General features: G+C 38.4%; 1 protein-coding gene across 5 annotated transcripts in view; it reads right to left on the reverse strand.

Annotated features, from left to right (window-relative positions):
• LOC150110675 (ecotropic viral integration site 5 ortholog-like) overlaps positions 1–19,764 on the reverse strand; it is a 283,516-nt gene that overhangs the window by 165,677 nt on the left and 98,075 nt on the right. For all 5 annotated transcript variants that reach the window (XM_090400284.1, XM_090400267.1, XM_090400257.1 and 2 more), the window contains exon 3: positions 2,131–2,344. In XM_090400284.1, the coding sequence (XP_090256410.1) occupies positions 2,131–2,344 (214 nt within the window). The remainder of the gene's footprint in view (positions 1–2,130; positions 2,345–19,764) is intronic.

Raw genomic sequence — 19,764 nt, forward strand, 5'->3', positions numbered from 1 at the left:
TTGAACACCATGATGTTGATCCAGTAAAGTTGGCAATCCCTCTGTTAGTTGCTATCGCTTGATGAATAATCATTTTTGTAGACACCGAAAGTCCAGCTTTTCTGTGGTCTAAAATCCAAATATTCAGTTCTACTTCAAGTTCTGGCCATTTTGCAATTCCACTTTGTAGGTTATGTTCACTGCGAGTTGCTTTTTTTAAATCCTCTTCCTGATTCCGCCAAGTTCTTATCATTTTCTCAGTTGGGGGGGGGGGGGTCCGAAATGCCTCTCTGCAGCCCTGTTTCCATGTTCTTTAGCATACGCAATCACACGTAGCTTGTATGCAATATTGTAACAATGCCGACGTTTTTCAGCCATAATTTTCCAAGAAATTTAGAGAAAATTTAACGGCAGAAATTCATCACCGTTCACAACTGCGACAACAATTGGAAACTTTAAACGAACAGGACACAGTTGTGATCGTCGATGACAGCACATACGCATCCACTGAACTCTACGTGAGTGCATCTGAAAATGTGGTAGGCGTACCCCCGGGGGTACATGAAAGGTCTTCAAGGGTCTGTGACAATTTTCGGCTATGCATCATATGTATCCATGAAGTTCGAGATCATAAAACGTTCCTATTGTATCAATGAATAAGGTACAGAGACATCTGCAGGCTGTGCAATATGTTTCTCAACAAACAGTGCAATCAGAGACAACTGGGATAAAAATGGCACTAACTAATGAATTGCATGCCCCCCCCCACCCCACACATACACACAGAAAGTGCTGTATGACTCAAGCAAAATCGTATGTTGCCAGTGCAACATACGATTTTGTTTGAGTGAACATGTTAAAACGAAGAAATATATAGTGAATATGTTTCAGATATTATATAAGGAATTTGGTTGAAGAGAATTAGCATTTCAACTCAACTGTCGGCTTGTCTTTGTCATTTAGTAGCATGATCCTTTGTTAATACCGCACCAATCATATGAGTGCAGATGTCTGAAGTTTGAGAAACACTGCTCTACGTAACTGGAATGCTCTCACAGACACCACAAGGAAGCAATAAAGAAATCGCGTAACTCGGCACAGAGAAAATTTCCAGAAATTAAAATAATAATAAACTGAGTATCGGCATATAAGACGCCCCTGTTTTTCAGACCTATTTTCAAAGAAAAAAAGTGCATCTTATACACAGGCAAATATGGTACATCCTCATCTGCACCCTCCTCTCTTAGCATAGAAATAATCATACCCCCAGGCAAGAATTTCTTGAAATGCATATTATACACTACAAAATCAGTGAAATCATACATCTTGCACATCAATGCTGCAGCATTTGTATCTTCTGCTACCTTTTCATCCCCATTCTCACCCTGCTCTTCACCTTTTGTCCTCCATACTCTTTATATTATTATTATTCAGGCCTCCAAGGAGTCAAATGATCGCGGGAGGTCCTTCCTAAGAAACAAGTCTATCAAGACTCAATGTGGGAGATCCCTCCCAGGAAACACAAAGTCTATCATACTACTCCTTAGACTCATTGATCATTCTCGCTCTCACCACTCTATCAGGCAATGCATTCCATGGTTCAACCACCCTCCATGCAAAGAAATCGCTCCTCACCCTCTTGCTCACAGTTTCCTTTCGTAACTTCCAGGGAGGATGGCCCCTTGCCATCACTCCTTCCCTTCTTCTGTTACCCAATTCTTTCCACAATCACTCCATTTCATGCATCAACCTCTAACTTTTGTTTTGAATACTTTCTATTCCACTCTCCAGTTACATTCTGCTCTCCTGACATTTAGTTATCCTGATTAAGTATTTTTAATACACCATCTAAACCTTCATTTCTCATAAATTTCTTACTCTCATTCTCTGTGCCACCAGCAAACATGATGGATAAAAATCCATCATGTTATGATCAGTGCTCAAATTTAATTTTACCCGCATAAGTCCCCCCCCCCCCAACTTCTGATAAGAAAATGCAATCCAAATAGTGCCAAGTAAAATATTGAAAACATTTTTTTTTTCTTTGTAGAGTTAAACTGTTTAATTCATAAAAAGTAAAGAAATTCTCACATGCTAATGAAGTTTGTGCACACATAGCAACAACACCAATAATGTTTTCAATTATTTTACCTTAACATAATTTTGCTTCTTCTTAATGAAATTATCCCACTCGTTGACTACTCTTCCCCAGATAATCCATTCATCTTCATCCTCTTCAGGCAGAGAAATATGCTGACTGGCCCTGGATGAAAGAGAAGATTCTGACAGCTGACTGGTTTCTGATGATCTCCGTGAATGGCCAGACTGCAAGGAACTTAGTGATTTGTTATCAGACTCTATTAATCTGAAAATATACAAAAATATGTTTAATATTAAACAAAATATACCAACCACTTCATTTGTTGGTATATTAAAAAAGATTAATTTTAATGATTTTTAATAATAAAATTATAATAAAATTTAGCAATGATCGCAATGCTAAATATTTAAAAAAGACTAACATGATTTGCAATATTCTATTTGGATATTCAACTTTGTAACTTTTTTTTTCTGCGTTTGGACAACTCTATTGTTATTTATTTTTATATTTTTTTTTTTGTGTGCTAACTGTTGCACCAGTTTGAGTGAGTGAAACCAGTTGATATGAGTTTCAGGTTAATGACTAATGACTATTAAAAATCCTTGTTAATGCTCAGTGTTTTTAGTAATAAAAAAAAATTAAGCTACAAGCAGATAATGATCACAATGCTAAATATTTAAAAAAGACTAACAATGGAATGTGAACATATACAATGTAGTAACTTGACAGCAGTGGCACCAATAAAAATTAAGGGAGGAGGTGTTTTTTTTTTTTTTTTCCCCTTCCTGAAGCACTGGAGGGTTGAGAAAACAGTTTGGGAAAGGTTATTCCACAGAATGAGAAGCAGCAACTATGGCTTGCTCAAAGTTAGACTAAAGAAACTCCAAACACCATGCCTGCTTCTCTTTATATTCTAACTTCAAAGAGGAATAATGGATGTTATTTCAGTGGAGCAGCACCCATAGAAGAGACAAAACTAATGATGGTTGAAGTGAATCATTGAAAGAGGATCACCAAATTTGTTCATAGATAATTGATAGGTGCATGAAAAATAGCATGTTGAGCAGAAAAGAATGCTAAGTTTTTATGCATCCCAACCACAACATTTGCAAATCCATAATACATTATTACCACAACTGGGCTAATGTTTTATGTAATCCAGAAATCCTGCTCTAGAGATGGGATTTTTTTTTTCAAGCCTCCAATAATAAGAAGAGTGGTGATGTTCTAGTAGGATCAAAAGTAACAAGGATATCCTCATCAGAGTGGAGAATATCACAAAACTCTTTTTAAAGAGTTTGTCTCTGTGTAGCAGGAAGTAAGATGAATAGGAAGAAGTGACATTTAGAAAGGTAGTACTCTGTTGATATATTCAGGATGTCTAATAAACAAATATTCAAGATGTGAGGACTGCTAACATTGGCAAGTTGAACTACTACATAAAGGAAATGCTAGTAACATTTCTTGGATATTGCAGAAGGAACAATGTAAGATTTGTGGATCTGTGGCCTGTGTTTGATGGAAAGAAGGATTTGTACAATGCTGATGGACTGCACCTAAATGGTTTTGGTGTTACGTGTCTAGAGAGAGCTTTGTTCACTGAGCATGTTGAAGTGCAAATTCAGGGCTATTAAGCATTAGGGAAGCAAGTCGGTGTGAATGCACCCATGAAGCAGGAGAGTATAGAGAATGACAATGAGGAATCTAGTCTCGCAAGCAAAAATACTGAATAGGGTAGTCAATTCAGAAAATAAAGGTGGGTGGGAGCCTACATAGATGCTGAAGTTTCTATATACTAATGCCAGAAGTATCAAGAACAAGAGGGAGAAGTTTTTGGCATTGGGTAGTGCAACCTAGCCAAAACTTATAGGCATTAATGAGACTTGGCTAACAGCAGATAATTTGGTTACAGGGATAGAATGTGAAGGGTTTAGTATTTTCACAGGAAGATAGGATAGGAGAGGGGTACTGCTGATGATAGATGAATTGCAGCCAAAAAGAATGGGAGATAGGCAGGAGAGTGGCTGTATATTTGAAGCAGTCTGGTGAGATTAAGGCCAGTAAGACAAAATAAAGAATAGAAGGTAAGGTAAAGTTCCTGGAAAAAGAGGTAGGAGTAGACCATCAATGAGATGGATGGATGGATGGATGGATGGATGGATGGATGGTATGTGTGTGTGTGTGTGTGTGTGTGTGAGAGAGAGACTGATCTTCAGATAGTTGAGGCTGCCAGAAAAGCAAATAACAGGACTACATGGCGAGGCCTGGTGTGGCACATCACTAAACATCGGAGTGACCATATGGCATCTGTAGATGCCCAGTGAACATATATATATATATATATAAAGATAAAATATATAGTTGGTTGTTGCTATAGACTAGGGAGTTCCACAGATGATCTGTAAGACATGCATTGCCAAATTAGTACAGGTAGAGTGATTATTATGGGCGACTCCAACTATAGAGATATAGACTGGAAATAAGAACGATTACCTACCGAGAGATAATTATTAAAGGCAGCATGTAATGAATGAGACTAGGGGTGAAGATTATTGGACCTGGTCACAGGATCAGAAGAGCTTCCATAACCAAGGTGACCACATTGCCTCCGATTGGTGAAAGTGACCATGCAGTCTTGAATTGGGAGATCGTAAAACTTGAGGAATATTCTGTCAAGAAGGGGTATATGTGGGATGACAAAGCAGGTGATTATGACAAGCTTAGGAAGAAACAGGTGTACCCCAGGGTTCTGTTCTTTCACTGACTCTCTTCCTTTTATATATAAATGACCTGTTCTCTCAGACTTCCAATCCTATTGGTAGCTTTACTAACAACAGTACACTCCATTCCTCCTTTTCATTCAACAAACCTTGCAGTGCTCAAGTATTAGAATCCTCAAGCTCTACCATAACAAGTGACCTGAACTCAGATCTAGCTATATCTCAATCGAGGCAAGGACAACCTTGTAAACTTCAATGCCACCAAAACACACGGTCCTGTCTGATCTCTTGCAGGAAAGAGCTTGCATGCTTCCCTCTTACCTTCAGTAATACTATGATATCCAAGCATAATCAGATTTATCTTTTTTTGTACTGACCTATACCTCAGGTCTTTCCTGGCACAACCACATTTCAACCATAGCTTCTACAGCTGACAAAAAAAAAAAAACTTGTACTTTTTTGTACAAGACACTACTTCACACCTTCACAACTGCTAACTCTATACAAAGCCCAAATCCACCCAGCCATGAAATATTATTCCCACATTTGAGGTGGTGTGCCAGAATCCTCTCTAAGATTGCTCAATTCTGTCTAGAAGAGAGAGAGAGCAATCCAGCTAATTAATGACCCCCCCCCTCTCTCTCTCTCTCTCTCTCTCTCTCTCTCTCACACACACACACACAGACATTCAGTTCTCTTCTACAAATACTTTCATGGACAGTGCTGTACTGTGCTGAATTAGCATAGCATTCTCCTCCAAAATCATTAAGACAAAAGCCACTGCTATCCATCATCCCTTTTACAGTCCATCTTGAAACCCATTGAACCAAACTCACTGCCTCCTCTTTCATTCCATCTGCTTCTGTCCTTTGGGAAAGTGTCCCCCACTCTGCCTTCCCCAGAGATTACAATCCTCAGTTCTTCAAGCAAAATGTGAACAGATTCCTCCTTTCTTTTATTCCTCTTGCCCATACATGACACTAATGTACTTTGGGTGATGTGGCCATTCATGTGTGGATCATATATAAAGAAAGCTTAAATCTGTGCCATGGCATAAAAACACTGCAGGGTAAGGATGTTAGTAGTGCATAGAATATAGTTAAGAGTCATCTAGAGGAAGCAATATTAAATTGTATACTTAAGGTAAGGAGTGTTAATCAGATAGGAGTTAAATGGATGAGTAATATCATTAAGCACAAGCTGCAGTAGAAGAAAATGCTGTGGAGGGTATGTAAAGAGAAAGGTGACCAGCAAACTCATGAACAGTACAAGGCTCAGGCAAGAAAGGTGACCAGCATAGTAAGGAAGACAAAATCAGATTATGAAAAGAATCTAGCCAAGCAGGCCAAAGGAAATTCAAAAGAATTCTTTCATTATGTGACAATTAAGAGGAAGACCGACTATGGAAGATTAACCTTAATAAGTGACGATGGTCACAAGGAGACAGCAGATAAAATAGTTGAGTTATTGAGTGACCACTTTGCAAAAGGTATATCATCCTAGTGGGATTACTGCTTTAACATATGTGAGAGACACTGATGTGGGAACAGAGGTGGGAATTGGAGGTTCTTAGGATATTGCAAAAACTATGTAAATACAGCTGTGGGATTAGATGGGATATCAGCTAGGGTTTTGTGAAAATGTGCAAGGGAATGTAACTGGCAATGTCTCTGACTAGGCTCTTTAATTTAAGACTCAGCACTGGTAGAGTTCCAAGGGAGTGGAAAAATGGCAAAATAATTCCTTTGTATAAGGGATGTTCTAAGACTGTAGTAACAAATGTTTAATTTATAATTAAACATAAATTTATGTTTAATTATAAACATAAATTTAGTTTTTTCCTGAAAAACTTTAGCTTCCGAAAATCCCTGCATATATCTTGTACCATGATTTTTTAACTTTCATTTTAGGACAAAAAGTGAGAGTTATATTTGAGTAAATATGGTATGCTCCTATTGAGGATTCAGAAGATGCAGAAAAAGAGTGCTTTTTAATTAGCTACAAAACACACTAGGTAGTTTTAAGAAAGGTGATAAGTTAGATGATCTGAATGCCACAGTTCGCCCTGATTCCAATTATTGAGCAGGAATAATTGGACTGTTTCACAATGGTGTATACAGTGATAATGGTAAGACACTTCTCCAGTTATGTAAGGTCAATGGGCTGAGAGTAACCAACACCTATTTCAAGTATAAAAAATATTTACAAGTACGTTTGGGTCTCATTTGATGGTATCCAAAAAAAAAAAATATGATTACATTAATAGAAAGTAAGTTCTGTGCAGAACTAAGACTTACATTGGTGCAGAAATAGTTTGTGGCCACTATCTTACAAGCATGTTGCAACTGAAGCTTAAAAATATACTTAAAAGCCTACCAATGTCTTAATACTGAGACAAAGCAGTGCTGAACGTGGTTAGATGACTTCATTCTTACGGAGGATTCAGAAAATGCAGAAAAAGAGTGCTTTCTCTGTATCTGCTAGAATTCACCAGGATATGTTGTTCAGATGCTATGAAAAAACTAGCCTACAAGATCATGGTATAGAAATGTGCGGGATGGCTTCTAAATGACTGTGCATGAAACTAATCAATCTGTTCGAGAGAGAGAGAGAGAGAATTGCAAAAAACTATACAAAGCTATTATCAAGCCTTGATAAGACCCAATCTAGACTACTGTGCCCAGATATGGGCGCCAGGGTTTCTTCTTGATGGGGAGGAGGTGGAGAGGATCCAGAGACGAGTGACCAAGATGACAGCAGGTCTGTGGAATGAACCTTATGAGAACAGGTTGAAGATTTGTGGGTTGCAAAAATTGGTTGATAGGTGGAAAAGGGGTGATATGATTGAGACATTCAAATTACTGAAGGGTTTCTATAAGATTAATCCAGAAGATATTTTTCAGAATAGGACTGGTGGTGGGAGGACTAGGGGCCATACATGGAAGCTTGGTAAGAATGTGGTTAGCAAGGGTGTTAGAGCTAGGTTTTTTACTTGGAGAGTGGTGAATGAGTGGAATAGGCTGCCGAGTCTGTTGTGGGTGCTATGACCATGAATGAGTTCAAGGCGAGGTATGATAGATACTATATGAATGTTGAATAGTTGTTCTTGACATGATGTTAGGGCCTCCCTCGATGAGTCTGTCAACTCCTTGGAGTTGCCCGAAATAATAATAATATTATTAATGAGAGAGATGAAGTGAAGTCATAAAAAGATAAGAATACAAGTGAAAGGCAGGATACCACTATGGCAAGTTGGGCAGGGCATTCTGATAATCTTTTAAGCAATATTCAACTCTTATGATCCAGTTATTCTTAGTGAAGAGACTAGTTCCATTTTCCAATTTGATATCAGTCCCATTATGTCATCTAAGGTTATACTGGCTATAAATAAATTAAAACTTCATAAATCACCAGAGTACTAGGAGATTACTACAGAAATGCTAAAAGGAGGTAGGATGAGTATATTAACATATCTAACTAAGGTCTAGCATTTTTTTTTTTAATCAAAGTGGTAAAGTTTCTAGAAACTTGAACAGAAGTATAATGACACCAATTAGTATTATCACTACCACTACAATAACCGCCATGGAGTTAGCTCATTGTGGTAGGCCCACTCAACCAGCAACACATTTATCATAATAAACCTTGAAACCGTTTACACTCTGTGCATTCATAGCACATATCCTTACAGACATATATAATGTCTATGCATTATGGGGAGGGCCACTACCCAAACTGGTTTCAACCTTTATTGAGGTATCATCAGTGGGAGCCAGACCCAGAAGTGATACCTATGTCAACTGATGTGAAGTCTGCCTCTATATATAAGTAACTCAGTCATTAAGTTACTTCATGAGCAAACTTTGTTTGCTTACGCATTAATAAAGGATGAAACTAAGAATATTATTTCTTGGCATCTTTAATTTATAGTATAACCAAGTAAAAAACCTTTCAAGATCACTCTAATCCAGAGTATTTTTGATAACAAGGTGAGATATATTTTTATATATGAGTAGACAAAAGGTGAGTTCTGCATTACTTCAACCTCTGTATCACTTGTGAATCTGGTTCCCCCTGATAAGACCTCGAAACAATGAGGTATCAAATCATCCACCAATTGGTGAAAGTGACCATGAGGTGATTACTTGGGTGGTTGCCAGCAGTGCAAGGACCCCTGTGAAAAAAGGGTATATGTGGAACTACAAGGGGGGTGATTATGAAGAGCTCAGGAGACAGCTTGCAGGTGTAGCATGGAATGAGGAGTTAGCTGGAAAAGAGATCAATGCAGCTTGGGGGATTTTCAAAAAATATTTAGTGGATGCAATGTCTAAATGTATACCATGGGTGAGAAGGTTAAATAAGGTAGGTGTGAGATGGATGAATAAAGAGATTAAGCATGCAATACAGAGAAAAAGGGCATTGTGGAGGCAGCATAAGAGAAGTGGAAGTAACCAATTTCATGAGGTCTACAAAGACCTGGCAAGGAGGGTGACTTGGTTGGTGAGAGTAGCTAAAGAGAGGTATGAACAGCAGTTAGCTAATGAAGCTAAAAATAATCCTAGGGAGTTCTTTCGATATATAGCCAGCAAAAGAAAAAATGATTATGGAAGGATGACATTGATTGGAGGAAATGGTATAAAGACAGCTGTTGCAGAATGTGTGGTGGAGATACTTAATGAGCAGTTCATAAAGATCTTTCAATCTTGTGATTGTGACTTCATGGAGAGATTAAGAGCAGTTGATGATGGGGAGGAGAGACTGACTGTAAGTGAGCAAGAGGTGTTTGGGGAGTTGAGTAAACTAGATGTAAATAAGGCTGTGGGACTTGATAATATATCACCGCGTATTCTGAAGGAATGTGCCAGAGAGTTGACACCTGCCTTGACATATTTTTTTAATACGAGTCTTGCATTTGGTCAAGTCCCTAAAGAGTGGAAGGAGGGCAAGATTGTGCCACTTCATAAAGGAGGTGATCGAACTCAAGCATCAAACTATAGGCCTATCTGTGTGTCAGGTGTGTGGTTAAGTTGTTGGAGAAGCTTGTGAGAACTAGGATCCAGAGTTGGGTTGACAACAATGGTATAATCTTTGATGGACAGCATGGATTTGCTAAAGGGAGGTTGTGTTTTAGTAATCTACTTACTTATTACAATAAAGTGACTGCTTCCTTGGACAGAGGAGAAGGATACACAGTAATATACTTGGATTTCGCAAAAGCTTTTGATAGAGTACCTCATGATAAGTTGACAGTCAAACTAGAGCAGATGGGGTTGGATATTAGATTAGTGCATTGGATTGGAGACTGGCTATCTGATAAGTATCAACAAGTTGTATATGGGGGTGCAATATCCAGGAAAAGGAAAGTCACTAGTGGAGTGCCTCAGGGATCTGTTTTAGGGCCATTACTATTTAACTTGTATATTAATGATATTGGCGAAGATTTGGATGGAGATATTCAGTTGTTTGCAGATGATGCAAAGTTGGGACGAACCATAAAGAGTAGTGAAGATGTTGTGGCCTTGCAAGAAGACTTGAATAAATTGAGTGAATGGGCAAGCAAATGGGGATGATAGTCCAATGTTGCAAAATATAAGGATTTAAAATTTGGAAAACAAAGATGGGATGCAGAATTTATGCTTGGTGAGAATATATTGTTGGAAGTAGAGGAAATAAGAGATCTGGGAGTGATAGTGGATAAGGATCTAAAATTTAGGGGACACATCGCCAAAATTGTGAAGACAACACAAAGACTTCTGGGAATGATGAGGAGGACACTGACGTGTAGAAGTAGGGAGATTCTTGTTCCATTGTATAAGGCTTTGATTAGGCCACACATGGACTATTGTGCCCAGATTTGGTCACCTGGTTTTCAGAAGGATGAAGAGATGTTGGAAAGGGTCCAAAGGCGACTGACTAAGGTAGTTTCTGACCTCTGGAATGTCAAGTATGAGGAAAGATTGAAAAGATGTAATTTGCAGAGTCTAGTGGAGAGAAGGAAGAGGGGGAGATATGATAGAACTACAAGTTGGTAAGGGGTTGTTATAGGATCAATGGTGGAGAAGTTCTACAGAGAATAGTGGGAGATCAGGGGAGAACCAGAGGTCATCCCTGGAAACTGTATAAAGAGGGTGTGAGTAGGGGAGTGAGAGGCAGGTTTTTTTCATGCAGAGTTGTGAATGATTGGAATGCCTTGCCTGAGAGTGTGGTGTCTGCAGGGAGTTTGAATGTGTTTAAGACCCGGTATGATGAGATGTGTGCGAGATAAAAGTACCTCCTAGATGAGTCTTTGACTCCATGAGGTCTTGTTTAATAATAATAAACCGGTTTTGACAGTGGCCCTTCCCATAATGCATAGCATTGTACATGTAAGGATATGTGCTATGCATTGTGGGATACTATGTAAATTGATGCGAAGCCATCAGTCTCTATATACAAGTAGCCTAGTCGTGAAGTTACTTCACGTGCAACCTTTGTTTGCTTACACTTAGATAAAGGTTGAAACCAAGGCATTTCTTGGCATTTTTATCTTATTATCCACTATTTTTATAGTTCCTTATGTATTAATTTTGTAAAATCCCTTAACCAACTTGAAGTTCTCTATCATATCTCTTCTTTTCCTCCTATCCAGTAAACTGTAATCTACATTCCCTCAACTTCTCTGCACAACACTGCAGTGTCCCGATATCATTGATCATTAGTCTTGGATCCTTTTTAGTATTTCCACATCACAATGGAAAGTAGGCAACCCAAATTTAAGCACAGTAGTCCATGTGTGGTCTGACCATGCCTTATAGAGGTACCACAACCTTATCCCTACATGTTAATGTACTTCTTATCATAGTAGTAATACGATGTGCAGTCTTTGCAACACTTGCAATGTGCTCTCAAAACTTGAGTCCACTGTCTACATTTACCTCAATATCTCAAATCTCATCCACTTTCTGAAGCACAGCTGCCCTGATATAGTACATAGCCTTATATTTCTCTATCTGTAGCACCTTGCATTTACTAATATTAAAAATAAATATTAAAAGGAATATTCCTGATAATTCTACTTAACTTTGCATCATCAGTAAATATTTGACAAATCCCAGTCAATCGACATGAAATCATTAACAAATAAGATGCAGTAGAGGCCCAACAACAGAACTCTGAAGCATGCCACTGGACAACTTTTTTTCTGAGACAATGCTCCATCATATACAGCTTGCTGGTATCGTTCAGAAATCTAATCTTCAATCCATCTAATCAATCTATCATCCAATCCTCCCATTTTCTACAGCTTATATGCCAATCTGTTATGTGGTAATTATTGAATGCCTTTGCAAAGCTAAAGAAATCATTGTATATGAATCTCCCTTATCATAAAATGTAAGCAGGTTGCTAAAACAAACCCATACTGACCATCATAAAGAATACTGCCAACCCAATTCTGCATTCTATTCAACTAGTTTCTCCACTACTTTAACCACAACTGAAGATATATATACAGACCAGTCTAAAACTGGAAACTTCTGTCCTAGAACCATGCTTGTAGAGATACTATTTTTTCGTTCTTTCCATTCCTTAAGAACTTTCCCACTTCAAGATTTTCATTAAGTAACCAGGTCAAGGGCATAGCTAACTGTTTTACACATTCCTTAAAAGCACATGGTGATACGTCATACATTTCAGCAGCCTTATTAACATCTAACACAGTAACGGATGATACACCTTTAATTCTTCTAATAAATTGCCTCCCTTCTATATGTTGCACAGTATCATTTACTCCAGCAGAATATGTATTGATGAAGTGTTCATTAAATAATTCCACTATATCATCTGCAGTGGTCACTTATAACTATCCACCAATGTCCACCTGTCATAATTATTTTTTCTCTTGTTTACTATACAGCAGAAGAATTCCCTTGGATTCCCTTCGATTTGGTTGGCCAATCTCCTCTTATATTCTACTTTTTTTTTTTTTTTTTTTTGTAATCATGCTTGTCACCTTTCTGGCCTGCAGTTTATATTACTCATACATCTGCTCACTACAAACTATACTGTATCTCTCCCATAACTTCTTTTCTCATACCACTTGCTTGATTTCATTGTTATCCATCTCACTCCTACTCTATTTGCTTAACTCTTGATATGCAGTTATGCATTGCTTGTGTCTATAATAAATTTAGTTTAATCCTTTATCCAAGTGTGAGCAAACAAAGTTTGCGCCTCAAAATATCTTCAGGACTGGGGTAAGATCTAGTTATCAAATCAAAGTGCTTCCTTCCATAGTGCGAACAACGGGACATTGCTCCCTTTGATTGGAAAAGACCTGGGTTCAATTCTCACCGTGACAAGAGGTGTCTTTATAGTTTTTCAGTTGAATGAGAGTCAGATGTTCTTTTATGGTGGTAGCAGGTTTTTTCCTCCTGCATACAGCCAAATCGACAATGAGAACAAACACCCGCAATTTACCACTACTTACAATGCTATTTACAACACCGGGCAACTCGTTGCAAAGGTGGAGCAAGCCAACATCACTCATATCTCAGTATCTCCCATAATGCAAAACACATCTCCTTGCGGAGATGTATAATCTTATGCATTAAGGGAAGGGCCACTACCCAGACTAGTTTCAACCTTTATCGAGGTCTCTTCAGTGGGAGCCAGGTCCAGATGTGGAGATACTAGGCAGAAGCAATAGCAAGGTCATCTCTACCTATAGGAGTTGCCAAAATTGCAAAATTGGCACACCTTTTAGCAACTCCTACAGGTAGAGATGACCTTGCCATTGCTTCTGCCCAGTATCTCCACTTGGGCCTGGCTCCCACTGAAGAGACCTCAATAAAGGTCGAAACTAGTCTGGGTAGTGGCCCTTCCCTTAATGCATAACATTATACATATCTGCAAGGAGATGTGTTTTGCATTATGGGAGATACTGAGATAGGAGTGATGTTGGCTTGCTCCACCTTTGCAACGAGTTTCCCAGTGTTGTACCACCTTACCCCAGTCCTGAAGATATTTTGAGGCGCAAACTTTGTTTGCTCACACTTGGATAAAGGATTAAACTAAATTTATTATAGTCTAACCAAGTGAAAAATAAACTTTCAACATTGCTTGTGTCAGATACTACATTATCATTTTCCATGCACTATCAACAATTCTTTTGCATAGCTCAACCTAATATACTGATGCTAGTTGACTACAGAGCATATTAATCACTCTCCTTATAGTTCCACACCCATCTTCTCTACAACCGTTTCCTGTTTGACTACCTTCCAAACTAGTACCTAATGACCACTCCCACCAACAGGTGGGAATGTTGATACTTCTTTCACAACCAGATCCTTTGAAGATATCACTGAATCCAACACATGAAAACCTCATGTTGCTTCCATCACATGCTGCTTAAGATGGTTATCCCACAGAAACTCAACAAATTTATTCTCCTTGTTACCATGCATTTTTTTCTTCTTTCCAATCCACATTCCTATAATTACAACAATCTCCCATTAGAATCATCTTCCATTTACTTGCCCAACTAATTTATCTAATCATTGCACAATCAGTGCTCTCCACATTCCTTGGCCTATAACAACATCCTATTAGATATACTATTCTACTGATCTCAACTTCACGCCAAATACAATGGTACCTTGGTTTGCGAGCATAATTCGTTCCAGAAACGTGCTTATAATCCAAAGCACTCGTATATCAAAGCGAATTTCCCCATAAGAAATAATGGAAACTCAGATGATTCGTTCCAAAATTCAAAAATATTCATATAAAAATGATTAATACAAAATACATATACCTTCGTATACCTTTTTACAGTTTTATTATTTAAATGTAATACACATAAAGTAATCGAATTTATTAATTACATATTACAGTAATTGTATTGGGTAGGACGACTTTCATTGTCACTAACAGAATCACTGCTATCTGTTGACTCTTTCTTTTTGTGCGACTTTAACAAGGAACCTATCCAATGACACTTGCTTTTGCCTCCTTTTGAGGATTTCACGGAAATATGACATTGTTGTCGTTAAACAGATTCATCGCTCGCACTTCCCCAGTCTTACTCAGATGGTGCTTTTCTACAAAATTTTGCATTGTTTCCCACATTTTACACACCTCCTTAATCGCATTTGAAGAGAGGGATGTCTCCATCTTTTTCTCCTCCATAACCTCTTGCTGTTGCTCGCGATGCAGATCTATCAGTTCGTCGGTGGTAAACTCCTGGCCATGTTCCTCCACCAGCTCTTGAATGTCTTCCTCATTCACGTCCAGCCCCAAAGACACAATTTCATCAACAACTGGCAGCTCCTGTTCATGAGCAATCCCTTCGACGCAATCAGACCATAGTTTTCTCCAAGCAGAATTAAGGGTTCTCTTGGTGACCCCATCCCAGGCTTTATCGATGATCTTGACGCAGTTTACAATGTAGAAATTATTTTTCCAAAACTCTCAGAGGGCAAGGTTAGTTCCTTCAGTCACCTCAAAGCATTGCTGAAATAGTGCCTTTGTGTAAAGCTTTTTAAAGTTCGAAATGACCTGCTGATCCATGGGCTGGAGTAATGTTGGGAGGAAGGAACTTGACCTTAATAAACTCGAATTATTCCAGTAAGTCGTCCTCAACGCCTGGAGGATGAACAGGAGCATTATCCATAACCAGCAAGACTTTGAGTGACAATTTTTTTTCTAAAAGGTATTTCATCACTGCAGGACCGAAGACCTCGTTAATCCACTCAACGAACAAGATGCGAGTGACCCAAGCCTTGCTGTTGGACCTCCACATAACGTTCAACTGGCTCTTCTGCACCTTGCATTTCTTGAAGGCTCATGGATTCTCAGAATGATACACGAGCAGGGGTTTGACTTTGAAATCACCACTTGCATTAGCACACAACAAGAGGGCAAGACAGTCTTTCGTGGACTTGTGACGAGCATTGCATTCTCTTCTGCTGTAATGTAGGTTCTCTTTGGCATCTTTTTCCAAAAAAGCCCCATCGCAACTAAAACTTGCTGCGGCAGGTAACACTCTGAGATCATGAGCTTCTGGAACTCTGCAACGAATGCCTCAGCTGCCTTTGCGTCTGAACTTGCAGCCACTCCGTGCCTCACAACACTATGGATGCCACTTCTCTTAAAGTTATCAAACCATCTCTTGCTCGCCTTGAGGCCTTCGTTTTCTGTAGACGTACCTGGCAGTTCACTTACGAGGTCAGCGTACAAGGCCATTGCTTTCTCACAGATCAAGTTCTCGGTCACAGTATCACCTGCTAGTTGCTTCTCGTTTATCCACACCAAAAGCAACTTTTTTACATCTTCCAGAATACGTGGCCATTGCTTTGATATTCTCGTGACTCCTTTTGCTACATCTAGCCCCCTTAGTTCTTCTTTAATACTGTGCAAATCGTTGACGCAGACTTATAAAATCTTGCGATGGCGGCCACTTGCATACCTTGTTCGTGCTTCCTGATGATTTCCTTCTTAACTTCCACCGTAATCATCTCCTTCTTCTTACCACCTTCCTTTTCAACCCTTTTCTTCATTGGGGCCATTGTTGTAGTAAGTACAGTTAATAAAGAACAGTCACTACATTTGGACACAAAATGCTTAGAAAACTAAAATGACAAATTCCAGAATAACTTCTTGTGGAACACTTACTCACCTTCTGCAGAACACAGTTTGGGAACCCTGCTCTAGGAAATAGATGAAGCTAGAGATTTAGGGATGGTGGTAGACAGAGAGTTAAAGTTTAGAGGACATATTGCTAAGGTAGCCCATAAGATTACTTGGCTATTGAAGAACATATTAACAAGTGGAGATAAGGAAGTTGTAATTCCTCTTTATAACGCCTTGATATGCCCACATCTGGTTTACTGTGCTCAAGTCTAGTTCCCTGGGTTTCTTGGGGATAAGGAGACAGTGGAGAGGATTCAGAGGCGAGTGACCAAGATGACTTGTGGAATGCTCCCTTTGAGGATAGATTGAGGGTGTGTAGATTGCAGAAGTTTGTTGATAGGAGAAAATGAGGAGATATGTTAGAAAAATTTAAGTTGCTTAAAAAGGTTTTATAGGACAAATGCAGGGGAAATGTTTCAACACTTTGCTAGAGGACTAGAACAGGGGGGGGTCATTCCTGGAAGTTGAATAAAGGTGTGGTTAGCAGAGATGTGAGGAATAGATTTTTTGCTTGGAGAGTTGTGAAGGAGTGGAATGGGTTGCCAGAATCGGCTGCGAGTGCTTTGTCTGTTAATGGGTTCAAGGAGAGGTAATGATAGATTGTGTGGATAGACTAGGTCTCCCCGATGAGTCTTCAGACACCATGTAGGTGCCCGTATAATAATATTAAGTATCACAGACATCTGGTGATGCCTATGATCTGGATCCCAGATCATAGGCATATGACAGACAATTCTGAAAAGAGCCACCTGAGTAGCATGTAAGATAACCAAATAAGGTCAATAATTTCTTAACTTATTTAAAACAGAATAATATAAATACATATAAAAACAAAACAAAGTAGTACTTTTGAAATCTGCTAATCTTTCCTAACTCTATTTTTTCATGTATGTGTTTATATTATTTTATTTTTAATAAGTTAGGAAATTATTGACCTTATTTGGTTATCTTACATTAGCATGTAATCAAGGATGATGTCAAGGGTGCCAGAAAATAGGTGGTGTACCTGTACTGCCATTACGGCATCTACTACCACCACCACCAATTTTTTTTTTTGTCTGTAAATTGCGGGCGTTTGTTCTCATTGTCGATTTGGCTGTAAGCAAAATGAAAAAACCCAAGTTTCCGGGAGGAAAAAACCTGCTACCACCATAAAAGAACGTCTGACTCACATTCAACTGAAAAACTATAAAGACACCTCTTGTCACGGTGAGAATCGAACCCAGGTCTTTTCCAATCAAAGGGAGCAATGTCCCGTTGTTCGCACTGTGGAAGGAAGCACTTTGATTTGATAACTAGATCTTTTGTGTAATTCAGTCTTACAAGTATTTCTGTTTGTGTTTATTCATTTGTATAATAAAATATAATAATATGATGTATTAATTTAATGAAGGTTAAGAAACAACGTTCGCTGAAGAGAAAAAAAAATCTAGAAAAACTACCAATGTTCGTCATCAACAAGCGTTAATAATAGTACTGATATGCACAACACCATTCGCAGATCCTTAAAAGAAAGAAAGAGGTGAATTCGCCAGCTTCACTACTATGTTCGAGAAGACTAGAAATAGAACCATTCGGAGACTGATTGTACAAAGGGGACTCAACCAGTCACCAGACTGATGAGAAGAAGAATTCGCATATATGAACAGTATTGCATACTAGTAAAATCATGTGTGCATTGATGTAATAATTGAGTGAACCAGTTCAAAAGCGGAACATTTTGATGTCCCGCCAGCTTTTTCTAAGAAATGCGGGACACAGGCCTAAAAATTGAAACATACGGTGCCGTAGTTATACATTTTTAAAGCTGAACTCAATCAGTAGTGCACTCCAGATTTAATCTCCGGGGTGGAGGGGGGGGTGAGTACACGATTTGAGAATTCACAGTACGCATTGCATACGAGACCTATGACTTAACATCTGCAATGATCGCTAATTCATAAGTAGTATAGAAATAGAAGACACGACATAAATAAAGAGAAAATGAATCTTAATTAGGAAAAGATTTTTGGAAATTTTTCTAGTTTTTTTCCCATTTTTCTTTGTGGGGGGCCCTTTGGTTCCCCTCTGGGTACGCCACAGAACTCAATTATTTCCAGATGTTGCATTAGAAATATTTTATGCTTACCTACAGAGCTGACTGAAAGTTTTGTAGAGCCTCGGGGAAAAAGTTATTAGTGGGGTCCCAAAATATTTGCAAAAAAGAAATTTTATCGAAAAATCATAATTTTATTAAACATAATTTACAAACATTAAATATATATAGTTATATACTAAAATGTTTCCCATATCAATACATCTGTGAAACATCAAAAATTCTATTATCAAATTTTCATAGAAATTTGAAAGTGGAGGCTCGAAAACCCGACGTCTGAGTCGGCCCTGCTTACCTATACTTACTCAATATGGAAGGTGTTCGTTTACTAACTGAATATATGGCCAAGGATGAAAGCAGATTCGATTTTTTGGCCGAAGCAACTAAGATTATAAGACCAATGCATTATGTGTTTTAATTTCGTACATTCTCCAGCCGGCGTGTGGGAAGATGTGCCTATCACTTTCATGTAAGACTAGTCAACTTATGGCTTAAGAAGTTCTTGCATCTTACAAGCCATTCCAGCTCAGGTCTTTTTAGCCGAAGAGCAGATGCCATGGGGTCAAAACCAGTGGCGGGGTGAAATTAAGTGGGGGTGCTGCATATACAAAATAAAATTTTTAAAAAATTCTTTTTTTTCCCTAATCAGTAACTAATTTATTAATAAATAAATTTACATGTTAAAAAATTGCTTTATTAAAAATATTTCAACCTCAACACTTACAAACACCAAAATAAAAGTTTCATATCTCAGAGAAATAACGCGCATCGATACACTGCCCAAATGAGCAGTGTCAAGGGTAAACGAATATCGGCGAGTCTAGCTGCAATTGGCGCGATTATTCTCACACTAGATCGCAGTGCATTTGTTTCGTGTAACGATAATTGAAAAAATATAATTCTTTTCATATTTTCAACAGTGACACTCGTCATAATTCAGCCTTGTATCTATAATAAATAAATAATTATGTTATTTTAACAAAATAAAATTTGCAAAAAATAGTTCACCCTCACGACGAACACGCGCCAATAAAGAATAACGCGGGCAAGCATACACTGCCCAAAGAGCAGTGTCAGATTGACTAGTTACGTGCAATGAGAAGCGCAAACGAATATCGGCGAGTCTGGCTGCGATTGGTTGAACGTGATATAACGTGATAATTCTGACACTGAGTTAGATCGCAGTGTATCTGTTT

The sequence above is a fragment of the Typopeltis vanoorti genome, chromosome 1 (assembly GCF_054136105.1).
Source record: "Typopeltis vanoorti isolate ZY-2024b chromosome 1, IOZ_Tvanoo_1.0, whole genome shotgun sequence".
NCBI classification, from domain to species: domain Eukaryota; kingdom Metazoa; phylum Arthropoda; class Arachnida; order Uropygi; family Thelyphonidae; genus Typopeltis; species Typopeltis vanoorti.